Source organism: Agrilus planipennis, unplaced genomic scaffold, assembly GCF_000699045.2.
Source record: "Agrilus planipennis isolate EAB-ADULT unplaced genomic scaffold, Apla_2.0 scaffold377, whole genome shotgun sequence".
Classification (NCBI taxonomy): domain Eukaryota; kingdom Metazoa; phylum Arthropoda; class Insecta; order Coleoptera; family Buprestidae; genus Agrilus; species Agrilus planipennis.
The window spans coordinates 72,865-87,793 of NW_020439504.1; the positions used below are offsets into that span (position 1 = coordinate 72,865).

At 33.9% G+C, this 14,929-nt stretch overlaps 1 protein-coding gene across 1 annotated transcript in view; it reads left to right on the top strand.

The window, feature by feature from the left end:
* LOC108742962 (secretin receptor-like) overlaps positions 1-14,929 on the top strand; it is a 92,820-nt gene that overhangs the window by 34,375 nt on the left and 43,516 nt on the right. Inside the window, exon 3 of the mRNA XM_018478333.1 lies at positions 8,547-8,656. Coding sequence (XP_018333835.1) covers positions 8,547-8,656 — 110 coding nt within the window. The remainder of the gene's footprint in view (positions 1-8,546; positions 8,657-14,929) is intronic.

Here is a 14,929-nt window from a genome sequence, read left to right on the forward strand (position 1 = left end):
CATAAATATATTTTTTTTGTGTTGTCTTTTTGTTACCATGTACTTTTTAATTCGTCAATTTATCATTAATTTATTATTTTAATTGTGATTGTTTACGTTAATTTTAGTTTTAATTCGACGCTCATTATTAACTGTATTTATGTAAGCTTGGGTGGTCTACAATAGTTTTTTGCACCTTTTGCTTTTTCTGCAACTTTAGGTTATCATACAAGTGATGTTAAAATCTACCCTGAGGAAGATTTCCAGCAAAAGCGAAACGTCGGTGTCGATTATTGATAAACAAACACTTTTCACCCCTTTAAGTTGCTTGAATAGTCCCGTTCATTGGTATTAGGGGAAGAATTACGAATATATTACAACTTACCTTTTGGATGTTTTGCGGTAAAGTCTAAAACACGGGAGTTTTTTGATAAAAATCACATTACCCCTAAAAATCGGGAGCACGAAATACGCAATAACAAATTTTCTGCAAATGTAGGTTCATTACAAGAAAAGAATCTGGACTATTTATACCTATATTATCTGAATAGAATATACTTACCTATTTCTTTTACAGTAGTTCTTAGGCTTTCACGGCCGGCGTATATCGATGCGGTGTTTTATTCCGGGCTTTTGGGCCGTGTTCTATGGAATTTTACTTTTCCAAACGTTTCGCCGTTCTTTTCTGATGACATCTGCAGTGGTGACTGGGTAGATGCTGAGTTGTAACTGACCATCACTAACATTTGTAGTCATTACATGTAACAGCTACTTAATCAACGATGATGTGTTACTCACTTCAAGAGTAACTTCAAAAGTCATCCTCAATAAATTTACGATTTAGCTTAGCAGAAATCTAACAGAAATTTATATTATGGTACCCACAAGTGTCTATGTGAATTTTTAGTTTTATTAGTATTTACCAAGGAATTTTCTTTCTTGCAGAAGGTTTTTTTTTGTATTGTGAGTTACAGTTATTTGAGTTAAAGTTGGAAATATTCTATTTCCTGTTGCAAAAATTGACATTTTTCTTTGATCATCCAATTCCTTCCATTCTTAAGAACTTTCAATATACGTCACTATTTCATCTTCGTCGATTAAGTCTTTCAATATTACGTTTATAGACGTTTGAAATATGACGAGCGACACGCATGAGTTCAACAGAAATATTTAATAAGAGTTCCTGCTAAACTGACACACAATGTGTATTTTTCACTTTTCTCGTCCATCAAGAAAAGGAACCGTTTTTTCAAGTCAATCGTCGAGAGCATCTCGGCCTCTGTAAAGCATTTCTAATAAATCATCTGTTAGAGATAAAGGAAAACGCGATCATAATATTTATTTATTAAGTGCCCAATAATCTACACAATTTCCCCTATATAACTTCATTTCTTAAATGAAAGTATTAGGTTAGTGTTTGATGGGTTGATTAGAAATTTGCAAAAATTACGCTTTAAACGGTCATCATAATTGTCAAAGACAAATGTAGGCTGCGTTAAGGAATATTGAAAAAGAGAATAGGTACTGCATATGTTTGTAGATCAAGTTCCGTAACGAGCGAAATTCGTTAGTGATAGCAACTACCAATTAACTCTTATAATAAAAACAGTAACATTATGCGGACGTCAAAATTTTCCTGTTTAAGGTCATATTTTCCCTGGATAAATTAGCATTTCTGAGGAATTTAAATTTAATAATGTTAACCTTCACGCTCTTTTTAGTCACCGTTCTAAACAGGATGAGCAACACCGAATTCATTTGGAAACCAGTGTCAAAAAAAATATTGACTAGGAATTTCAAGATGAGTTTATAAGCATTTTCGTAGATATAATATTTAAAAACACTGTTGACTTAGTTTAGTAATTCCAAAGCTTCTACTACATTAGTCAATGAAACTGCAGACATTACGAGTATTGAACAAATGGTTATGTGCGCCCGCTATGTTGAAAAATTTAAATCAACAACCGCAATCTATAAATTTATTGTTCAGAAAGTTTTCCTGAACGATTGCACACGCCTTAGTTCTGTCAAAAATTGTTTCAAATTTTCTTGAGAAACCTTGCCTAGACCGCACTTATTCAATTGATCAAGATTATTGTAGTAGATCGTGTGAAAATGATACGCACTTCGTATAATTAATAAACACTAATACATAATAAGAATAACTGCTAATATAATTTCTTTTTTTATATGAAATCTGTCCCTGTTGTCTTTCTTGTTTGAATGGTTGTATATATAAGTAATGAAAAAACAAAATTTTGTATTTTACCTGTATCTGTCATAAAAGAATATCAGCTGAGTCAGGAAAATCGTTTATATTATTTTTATCATATTTGGTTTGTGATTTATAAGTGATAAAAGGTAGGGTGGATCGCAAACGACCCGTTGGGAACGAACCGCCCAACAATGTGTACAAAAATTTCCATACTTGATTCGTAAGCTTTTTATAGCAAATAGTGATCATAATTTTGTTGATTATCGTAACTAAAATATCACGTGTGCTCATATTACAGGCGATAGAAATAGACAACCACCGAAATTTTGGCCGAGTTGGAGCTAATGACAGCTTCAGAGCTTAATAAAATGTTGTTATTAGTTCTTTTCTTCTTTACAAAAGTCACCATTTTAATTAATATTTTTATATGCTTACCAAAAACTGTGAAGAACTGTGAATACACATCTGTTTTAGAATGTGTCTCGAAATTGTACTTTCACCACAAAATGAAGCTGTCACATAAAAAAGACGTAAAGAAATATTTTCTTGTTGAAATAAGCGAATTTTTCCGTGTGTTAGGTACGAAACAATGCCGTAGCCATCAGTTTCACATCTATTAGATTGTGTTGGGGTTCGCTTCCAGCGGTTTACAACCCATATCATAATTTCAAAAGTGTAAGCAACAGAATTTTTGGAACATTTTTTGGGGAGTATTTTGACATATATCTACAAGTTTAAAAGACGAAAACAAAAAACTTCGAAAAAAAAATTCTTGGGAGGGAATGGGTTAGTGGTGCCTGCTCTGGTAATGCTATTTATGTTTCACTAGAGGATTGTGGTGTAAGCATTGGGCACCTTGGTTCCATGAAACTGACTTCATTGGTTCATGAATCTGCCGTGGTGTTGAAAGAATCTGTTAAACATGCAGAAATATTTGGAGTGAAAGGGAGATTGTCATTCCGGAATCATTCTTGATCTGTTGTTGAACATTATGGAAGCGTCAGGTTTCCCTACCGTTCGGTCAAGATTGTACAAAACTGTACGCTGACGTCGACCAAACATCATTTCGTTAGGACACATGTTAGTCGTGTATTTCGATAATTAAAGAGAAACCTTTGAAGTCGTTGTATTTGTATTAATTTACCTATCCTGCTCGCTCGAATTCGGTTCTTGAAAGTTCTAACTAAATGTTCTGCCAAGCCATTTGTTTTGGGATGATATAGTACCATTTTTGTTGCAATAATTCTTGAAGTTATTAGATGTGAAATGACGACCGTTGTCTGAAACAATGATTTGAGGTATCCCATAATGTGTGAATATCTCATACAATGGTTTACAAAGTGTTTCAGTTGTTATGGTGTTAAGAGGTTTAAAGTCGGTCCATTTTGATAATGCATCGATTACTACCAACCAGTATTTTCCTTTAAACGGAAGTCGACGTGCAGTCTCTCCCATACTTTTGCTGGAATGCTCCACGAGTATAATGGCAATTCTGGCTGTTAGCGATTTTGTTGGCAGCTTCTGCAGTCTTTCACGTATTTATCGATATCAACATCAATACCCTTCCACGTTACATAGAATCGTGAAATGGCCCGCATTGCGGTCGTACCAGGATGACCATCGTGTAGTATAATCAACATTTGTTCCTTCAATTTTTCTGGTACAACGATTCGGCCTTGCCACATTAGGACTCCTTGTTCGATCAACAGTTTATTTCGTTTATCATATAAAGTCATTACATTCTTTGAAAAATATTTACTCCAAGTCTGTGTTAGAATGGTGTATTTGATCAATTTTAAAAGTGAATCTGTCGCAGTAATTTTTTTAGAATTTCTTTCGTTAAGTGCTTATCATTCAATTTTCCTGTGTAATTCTCTTCAAAAAAGATCCGATTCTCCTCCTTTGAACAAGGTTCTGCTTCATTAGGCATCCTTGATGAACAGTCTGCGATGGTATTCAATCTTCCTTGTCGATATATGATATCGCAGTTGTATTCAGCAATATATAATGCCCATCTGGTAACTAGTATTGGTAATTTTCATGTCGGACCAAAAAGATGTTTCATTGCTTTGTGATCGGTTATTAAAGTAAACTCATTCCTATGTAAGTTGTTGCCCAACATCTGAAAGTTTACGTGAAACGAAGGCTAAATATTTCTAATTTTTTTGTTCAAGGTGGAATAGGACAGCTCCTGTCTTTTTCGCTAGCGCCACATGCCAAGAATAGCGGTTTTCTGTCGTTATATGAAACTAAAGCATTTGATTTTAAAATTTCGTGGTTGATTTTGTCAAAAATTTTGTTTTCGTGTATACCCCAAGACCATTTTACATTTTTGCGAGTTAGTTGATGTAAATCAGCACACACAGAATGTAAATTAGGTATAAAATATTCATAAAAATTTGTTAGTCCAGGAAATGATTTTAGTTCTGTTATATTTGTTGCTTTCGCGGCATTACTAATTATCTTGCCGATTTTGTTCTAATTGTATTTACATTTTCGTTTAGTTCTAAGTCATCATAATCTTTTTCAGCAGTTTATCGTGTTTGTGCAATTTTAAAAACTTGACTAAATGTAATGTCTTCTCCATTATTTGTTTTTACCTCGGCTCACTTTTGTTTCAGTTCTACTTCTAGTTTTTTATACTTTAAACCTGTGGCAAATCTATCTCTCATTTGCCTATCCAACATGTCTCCTTCGTATTCACAATATAGGGCAATTTCTTTAAGTCGATTAGCATACTGTTCAAAGGGTTGGTCCCTTGCACGAACACTATTCCAAAAATTTGTAAGTACCTTGAATCTTGTTATTTTAATTTGAAAGAGGCTTAGAAATTTCCTCGTTATTTCAGAATAAGACTGTTGCTCAAACTTTGGTTTCACGTTCCTAAAGACTATTTTAAGTTCCCTAAAAGTATCAAGTTTATGATTTACGCTTTGAATTTTTATAATTAGGGTCATTCTGTTTGGCCTCTAAGTTCCATAATCAACATTGTGCTTCAAAGTAATCCAAAAATGTTTCAGCACTAATGTTGCCATCGAATTTCTCGCACTTAAAATTCATAACTATTCCCTGAATTTCATTGTATGCATCTCCCGGAGTTCGGCTAATTAATGTGCTGACGATTTGTGATATTTGCTCCTATTGTTGGGCTTGTATAGCTAAAAAATCTTTGAATTGTTCGGCGTCCATTGTGAAAGGAATATAGAAAACGTCTACTATTCGTTTACTATTTTAAGTTGTTTAATTATTATGTAAGTTACGCCACCATCCTCGTCGCCAATATGTAGTGGATCGTGTGTAAATGATATGCGCTTCGTATCTTAAATATTTAATAACTAATTCATAATAAGAATAACTATGAACTCTGATCTCAACTGCCTCTTACTAGTTTTGTCTGAAGTCCCTGTTGTCTTTTTTGTATGAATGGTTTATGTATGTACCTATATGAGTAATGAAAAATACTAACTGTTACACCGGAGCTCAAGCATACATCAGATTGAAATATCGTAGTGTGTACATTGCGAAAGTCCTTATTTTAATTAGGCAGTTAATGAAACCTACTAGAATCCAAATTGGAACTATTGATAGCCTTTATAATTTCTTTAGATCTCTAAAATAGCAGAAATAATAATTGGAAATTTCTATAAGCAGCTTTTTATGTCAAACCAGTTGGGTTTTACACCATGAAGCGTTGGATAATTCAGTATGTAATACTTTCTCTGCACATTTGGACGATTGCTCGGGATAATTTCTCGTTAATTTTTTCAAAACATATACTTAAGTAGAAATTGTTTGACTGTGGGTGATCATGGACGATAAAGACAACTCTTTACTGAAGAGAAAAGTAGAGAATTTATTTACAGAGATGAAAATGAGTAAAAACGAATAGAACCGTCGACTTTCGTCGTCAGAATTTTCTGTCGATCGGTTTTCGTTAGTTTGAAATAGGATACTTTATGTGGGTTAGGTATATTTACGCTCGAAAGGCAGGAAGTCAGATACAGAAAAGAAACTATATAAGACAAAGGCTTTCACGGCCGGAATTCATAGTAGAATGAAGATTCGGGCTTTAGGGCCGTGGTCTAAGTGAACTATTCTGTCCAGACGTTTCGTCAACTACTGCGGCTGATATCCTCAGTGGTAGTGCTGCGTTGACAACGTGAACGTAGATTATATCTCGAAATCTCCACAGCGACTGGATCACCCAGTTCATTTAGACCACGGCCCTATAGCTCGAATCTTCATTCTACTAGAAAAGAAACTGTTGATATGCCGTTAGCAGAAAGACAGTTCGTTAGATTCATGCAAAATTTTGTTATTTTTCGAATGGTACCATGGTTCATATACTGATCTCGTCTAATTTTCAAATTATTTACTGAAAGCAATTAAAATTTTTTAATTTTTTACGAAAATGCTGTAAAATTCTTAACAGAATTTCAAAACAAAAACTTCAATTTTGTTTGGCAATTAAATATTTTAATTCTCACTGTCAATCCAGAATGCAAAATGAAAATATAAAATAATTCATGTAGAGTTTATCCTTTGTTGTTATAAATCTATTATTTTTTATATATATTCCATTTATTTTTTATATATTGGAAAGAATAGGAGAACAGAGGACTCTATGGAAGTCAATAAAAAAATAGGCGAGATAGATTGGTAGGACACCTTCTCAGACATGAAGGTCTAGTCAGAGACATATTAGAGGCAGAAACAGAAGTTAGGATGGGCTTCTACCCTAGACCTAGATTAGATTACTGTTCGCAAATAGTTAAGGCTGTTCTAGTTTTAGGGAAATCCGAAGTTTAGCTCAGGATAGGAAAGAATGGAGTGACGACCTTATGATGGTGATGATTCCATTTTAGGAATTTCTTTAATTTTTTAGTGAGAATTTTAAATTAATTACAGTACAGCAGACTACACATAATAATAGTAAAAAGAGCCACTAAACACTAAATAAAATTAAATAATTAACTATATCAGCTGATAATAATTTATTGTATTAGTTTAATTGTTCGTGTTGTTACATATGAGTTTACCGGAAGGTAAACAATTTCTTAAAGCTAGATGGTGGGCAAATTAAACTAATGTATTTAATCATTATCAGCTGATATCGTTAATTTGCTGTTTTTACTATTGTTGTCTGTAGTCTACTGTATTGCAACTGATTTCTTTAATTTCTTCTCAATTTGAATACGAACTTTCATTTTGTAGTCTTATAAACAATAATATTCAATAGTTGACACTGAGAACCAAAATATTTAATTACTAAGCTGTCAGTATAGGTATTTAAGTGACAGCAATTAACTTCTATTATTTATTTTGAAATTCTGTTAAGAATTTCGAAGCCATCATTGTAGAAACTTAAACGATTTGAGTTGCTTTTACAAAGAACAGTAAATAATTCAAAAATTAGAGAAGGTGGGTATAAGGAACCATAGTAGATACCATACGATAGAGAATAAAATTCTACACAAATATATGAATATACATATAGAGTGTTCCATTTTGAAAAATGGACACAATTGTTTGAAGTTTACCAAATTTGCCTTAAATATCTAACACCGTGTATGTAATTACCCATTCTGAAAGTAAAGACGGGAAGTAATCTCCCCTTAGAAATTGTTACTCCAGCTTTCTTACTGTAAAATAGGTATGCTTTTCCTCTACCTACTGCTCTGTGCTACTTAAAAAAAAAAGAAAAACGGCCAATTTCAGAAGTAGGAAAGCCTTATGAAAATCTACCTAGAATCATAAGTAGAATTTAAAACCGTCTTAATATACAATATCTACTCACATATTTTTTGTGAATATTCTCAACCTGGTTTTCATTTCATTCGCAAATTTCAACCCCGTAAAAACTATAGCTTTAATTACTGGGTCAAATGATCTCATTCTTCTGTTCCAACTCATCCTTATATCATCGATATGATTTTGTAAAAGTTATCTTATCACGAGTCATTCTAGCTTAGAATTAGAATTTTTTACTACACTCGTCTTGAGACCTCTTGTTTTTTCTAAAAGTTAGTTATCAAATAATACCCATGTTTCATCTATATGTCTTAATAAGGTTGTTATTATCTACACAACCTGAACAGATTCTAGAATATTAAAAAAATTGAAGTAAAGTTTATATTAAAATAAATTTGCGTTATTACATACATATTTGTCAGATATAAATTGTTGAAAAATACGAAGATTAAGATTAAGCGGAAGTGCACTTCGTATTATTAAAAAAGTATAGCGAACTGTACGTTAGCTTCATCAAACTAATAACATTTTACATGTGTGTACATTGAAAGAATACTTATTTGCATTTATAAAACCAAAAACCAGATGTTTAACTTTTCAGGGTGGATGTGTCCTGCATTTTTTGACGGGATAATGTGTTGGCCAAATACACCTGCCAATAGAACTGCTGAACAACAATGTCCAACCTACGTTATAGGAATCGACAAAGAGGTAAGTACATAAACCCAGATTATGCAAAAGAAGCTTTCTGTTACCTTAACGTTAACTTATAATTATTATACATTATTGGTCTTATTACGATAAAATGGATAAACTAAAGGTCATTGCGTAAGACTGTTTGTTAGCACCTGATAGTCGAATGTTGTTTAAATAGAAATAACAAAAATTGGTTAGGTTCCTACAAATACTGCATTAACACCTTTCTGATGAATACGTTTTAAATATTGAATAATTATGTGGTTACCAAAGAAGAAATTTATAACTAGTTAAAACGAATTTTTACTTATGTTTGAATTTTATAATATGTACGCAGTTGTACCTATTTAAATGTCATAAAATTTTTGAAATATAATTATAGAGAAGATTCACAGAGTAAATGTGTACTATGCTTACGAACTCATATAGGTATTACAATATTACGTAGACTGAGGTGCCACTGTTTCTTGATAATTATAAGAATATTACTTCTCATTTCTTTGAAGCCTTTACAGTTTGTTTTCGTATTATGGTTAATACAAATTCTCACAAAGTGAACTGTTAAATTTTATATCATTGTATTGTATTTGCTACCACGGTTAGAAGGACCGATCTGATCCAATTTTAAATCAGAATATCCTTCTGAATTGTAACATAGTATTAATTAGACAAAATTTCCCCATAATTATACGTCTGCTACTTGTTAGAACACTAACATTCGTTTCTGAGAGGTCTGTCAGGATTTATATTAAAATATGTGTACAATTTTTACTTAACTTAATGTAAGCGAATAAGAAAAAAATAATTTAACTTTTATATGAATTAATCGTTTTCTTGAATAGATTATGGTGACAACAGTTATAGGTCACTTGATCCACATTTATAAAAGTTAGACAGTTTATTACTTTATCGGATTACAGGAAAATTTGAGGGATTTTTAAACTGACTGTGGGGACTTCGATAATATTATACAGGGTTTTTCACGTAATCCGTTTATTAGAAGTTTTTAAATTTAAAGTAGGTACCACTAGAGATTTGAGAATGCGGCAAATAACCTAAAAGCTAATGCTTTTTCTAATTAAAACATTTGCAGTTAGCTTATTTTAAATGCAATGCTGTATTTTTTATGACTTTTTTAAATTCAGCGAACCATTTCAGATCGACTTTGATTATACAACTATACCTAAAAAATTAGTAAGTAGTTTTAAAGATATTTCAATTTTTCGGAAAATTTAGAAAATTACATTTCCATGTTAATTAGCGGATTATTCAGCTAATTTTGAAACTATCGTAGCCGTATTGGACGATCTCGTAATTTTGTACTTATCTCTATCTGGAATTTATCGTTAATGTCTTAAAAACAAACAGGGTGTTAAAATTATTCTGTTCGTTTTCCATTTTGAAACATGTTTGCCTACTACGATGAAGCGTATTAATTTGAGCTTTCTTCAAAGATTTTTAATAACTCAAAAACTATTACACACAGGTGTAGGGAATCATTATGTCAACCGACGCAAAATTTAATTCTATATTCACTGATGAGAAAATATACAGTGTGGTCCATTAAAAAAAAGACAACTTTTCAAACCCCTGCATTTATATTTACGATATTAAAGGCACAATGCTGTATAAAGATAGATACGAGAAAGCTGATCACCCAATATGGCGACGGCGGTTTCAAAATTAACTGAATAATCAGGAATGTAACATGGGAATGGAATTTTCAAAATTTTCAGAAAAATCGAAATATCTCGAAAACTATTAATTTTACAGATAGAGTTGTTAATCAAAGTCGATCTGAAAAGATTCGCTGAATCTAAAAATCTCATAAAAAATATAGCATTGCGTTTAAAGTAAGGTAGTTTTTGTAACCGACGATTGCAAATGTTTTAATTAGAGAAAGTGTGAGTCTTTAAGTTATTTGCCGTATTTTCGATTTAATTAATTTAATTATAATTCCGGTTCCTATAGAAGTTAAAGGTTTAGAAAATAATGTTTAAGCCCTTTTTTAAAAACAAATTAAGATGTGCTACTGAAAGAAGCTGTCACTTGCTGAAACGTATACATAATTGTAAATAGTGATACGGTACAACCCAATTTAATTAAGAATTTTTAGTATAATTTCGTAAATAAACCATCACATGATAATATCGAACCAATTATATGACATTAAAATTATTTGGTTTCTATGTTTTACCGTGGTCTGGGTTTATTTTTTGGAAACGTTTCGTCCGCTGCTACTGTCGGTATCTTCAGTGAAAACATGGAAATATACAAACAAATGGTAAAAACAATTCAAAGCATAGACGGTAATTTTAATAAATATATAGCGGCATTTTCTCAATTTTCATAGACATCGACCACGTCGTCAACATAGTACCACTGAAGGTGCCATGCGTAGTTGACAATAAAACGTCTGAGGTTAATTTAGACCACGGTCTTTCAGCTCAAATTATGATTATATCATGAATTCCGGTTGTGAAAGCTTATGTTCTTATGACAGAATTTTTATAATCTAATCAATTCCAAATATTCTAAACATCTTAGAAAATACTACAAATGGCGCAGTAAACGCCATCTGTAGTTTTCAGCAAGAAGATATCCACACAAGTGGACCTTGTTGGAGCATACGTAATCCTAAAATGTAGCATCGTGCTACAGATGGCGTTTACTGCGCCATTTGTACTATTTTCTAAAACGCACTGTTAAGACGGCAGGTAAAAGTTGGTCTGTGTACTGTCGGAGCTGCCTGTGACGCGCTGATGAGATCCAAAAAGATCGAAATCGAGATCCGCGTCTGGCAGTTTCGNAGGTAAAAGTTGGTCTGTGTGCTGTCGGAGCTGCCTGCGATGCGCTGATGAAATCCAAAAAGATCGAAATCGCGATCCGCGCCTGGCAGTTTCGACAGAATACAGATCACTTCGAATTATTTTATACTAAACATCGTCATCATCATAAGGTCGTCAGTCCTAAGACTGGTTGAACACCCACCTCCACTTTTTCCTATCCTGCGCTAATCTTCGGATTTCCCTAAAGCTAGAGCAACCCATATCCTTAACTATTTGCGAACAGTAATCTAATCTGGGTCTAGCTCTACCCCTCTTAACATCCGTTTCTGCCTCTAATATGTCTCTAACTAGATCTTCATGCCTGAGAAGGTGTCCTACTAGCTTATATCGCCTATTTCTTATTGACTTTCATAGATTTCTCTGTTCTCCCATTATTTCTAATATCTCTTCATTTCTAACCTTCTCTATCCACGGTATCCTCGTCATTCGCCTGTAACACCACATTTCGAACGCTTCTAACCTTTTCTTTTCTGCCGCGCCCACTGTCCATGTTTCGCACCCATACAGTGCCGTGCTCCAAACACACCTTTAACAACTTTTTTCGAATTTATAAATTAACCGTTTGCGAGCATATAATTAACTTCTTTTTATTGAAGGCGACTCGACCCTGCGCTATCCTCTGCTTTATACCCCTGCTACTCCTTCCATCCTTACTTATCTGACTTCCTAGATACCTAAAATCGGCCACTTCTTCTAATTTTTCGTCTCCTATCTTAATATTCGCTCTTTCCCTACTTTTTCTTCCCTTGCATACCATTATTTTTGTTTTACTTTTATTTATTTTCATACAGTACTGTTTTTTCAATACCGCTTCCATTTTATTTAAAGCTATTTTTAACTCCTCCTTGCTAGATGCTAATACCGCTATATTATCTGCAAATCTAAGCATACTAATCTTTTGCCCCTGTGTATCTATCCCTACAGTTGTACTGCCTTTAATGATTTTGATCGCGCCTTCGATGTATAGATTAAAAAGTAGCGGTGACAGTGTGCATCCCTGTCTGACTCCCTTCCTAATATTTCTACGTTGCAGCCCCATCTCTATAACTGTCTGTTGCTCTTTATATCACTCTTCTATCTTTGTAACTCATTCCTACATTTTTAAGTATATTGAACATCTTTAACACTGTCAAAAGCTTTTTCTAAATCTTCAAATCCTGTGTACGCCATCTTCCTTTTTTCTATCGTTTTAACCCAAATTGATCTTCTCCTAATAGTTCTTCCGCCCTTTTTTTCATCCTCCTCTGTACAATTCTAGTTAAGGTTTTTGATTCATGGGAAGTTATGGTAATTGTTGTAAATGTCTCGCAGCTATCCTCGCCTCGCTTTTTAGGTATGGTTACTACCACGTTCCGTTTATAATCCTCTAAACGGTTGACATTAAATGAAATCGTTTTTCCATTATATTTCGGTACAGCCTCCATTACATTTTCCTTTGATCTATCCAATGATGTAGCACATGACATCCAGGCAAAACAATTAAATGTTTTCCAGTGAAACTAATTTTAGTCGAAACAGAATAAAAAATCACTAATACATTGAATTCATCATCATCATAAGGTCATCAGTCCTAAGACTGGTTGGACACGTACCCTCCACTCTTTCCTATCCTGAGCTAAACTTCGCATTTCCCTAAAACTAGAACAACCCACATCCTTAACGATTTGCGAAGAGTAATCTAATCTAGGTCTACCTCTACCCCTCCTAACTTCTGTTTCTGCCTCTAATATGTCTCTGACTAGACCTTCATGCCTGAGAAGGTGTCCTACCAACCTATCTCGCCTATTTTTTATTGACTTCCATAGAGTCCTCTGTTCTCCTATTCTTTCCAATACCTCTTCATTTCTAACCTTTTCTACCCACGATATCCTCATCATCCGCCTATAACACCACATTTCGAACGCTTCTAACCTTTTCTTTTCCGCCGCTCCCACTGTCCATGTTTCGCACCCGTACAACGCCGTGCTCCAAACATACACCTTTAACAACCTTTTTCGAATTTCTAAATTAACCGTTCGCGAGCATAGAAGTGACTTCTTTTTATTAAAGGCGACACGACCCTGCGCTATCCTCTGCTTTATATCCCTACTACTCCTTCCATCCTCACTTATCTGACTTCCTAGGTATCTAAAATCAGCCACTTCTTCTAATTTTTCGTCTCCTATCTTTATATTCGCTCTTTCCCTACTTTTTCTTCCCTTGCATATCAGTATTTTAGTTTTACTTTTATTTATTTTCATACAGTACTGATCTGTCAGTACCGCTTCCATTTTATTTAAAGCTATCTCTAGGTCCTCCTTGCTAGATGCTAATACTGCTATATCATTTGCAAATCTAAGCATACTAATCTTTTGCCCCTGCACATCTATCCCTACAGTTGTACTGTCTTTAAGGATATTAATGGCGTCTTCGATGAATAGATTGACAGCGTGCATCCCTGTCTGACTCCCTTCTCTACGTTGCATCCCTAGCTCTATAACTGCCTGTTGCTCTCTATACAAACTAAGTATCACTCTTCTATATTTGTAACTCATCCCTACATTTTTAAGTATATTTAACATTTTGTCCCATTTAACATTGTCAAAAGCTTTCTCTAAATCTACAAATCCTATGTAGGCACTCTTTCCATTTTTTATCGTTTTCTCTATTGTTACCCGTAAAGCTAGAATGACCTCCCGCGTTACTCTATTTCTTTTAAACCCAAATTGATCTTCCTCTAATAGTTCTTCCGCCCTTTTTTCCATCCTCCTCTGTACAATTCTAGTTAAGGTTTTTGATGCAAGGGAAGTTATGGTAATTGTTCTAAATGTCTCGCACCTATCCTCGCCTCTCTTTTTAGGTATGATTACTATCACGTTCCGTTTATAATCCTCTAAACGGGGACATTAAATGAAATCGTTTTTCCATTATATTTCGGTACACGGAAACAGCCTTTATTATATTCCTTTGATCTATCCAATGATGTAGCACATGACATCCAGACAAAACAATTAAATGTTTTCCAGTGAAACTAATTTTAGTCGAAACAGAATAAAAAATCACTAATACATTGAATTCATCATCATCATAAGGTCATCAGTCCTAAGACTGGTTGGACACGTACCCTCCACTCTTTCCTATCCTGAGCTAAACTTCGCATTTCCCTAAAACTAGAACAACCCACATCCTTAACGATTTGCGAAGAGTAATCTAATCTAGGTCTACCTCTACCCCTCCTAACTTCTGTTTCTGCCTCTAATATGTCTCTGACTAGACCTTCATGCCTAAGAAGGTGTCCTACCAACCTATCTCGCCTATTTTTTATTGACTTCCACAGAGTCCTCTGTTCTCCTATTCTTTCTAATACCTCTTCATTTCTAACCTTTTCTACCCACGATATCCTCATCATCCGCCTATAACACCACATTTCGAACGCTTCTAACCTTTTCTTTTCCGCCGC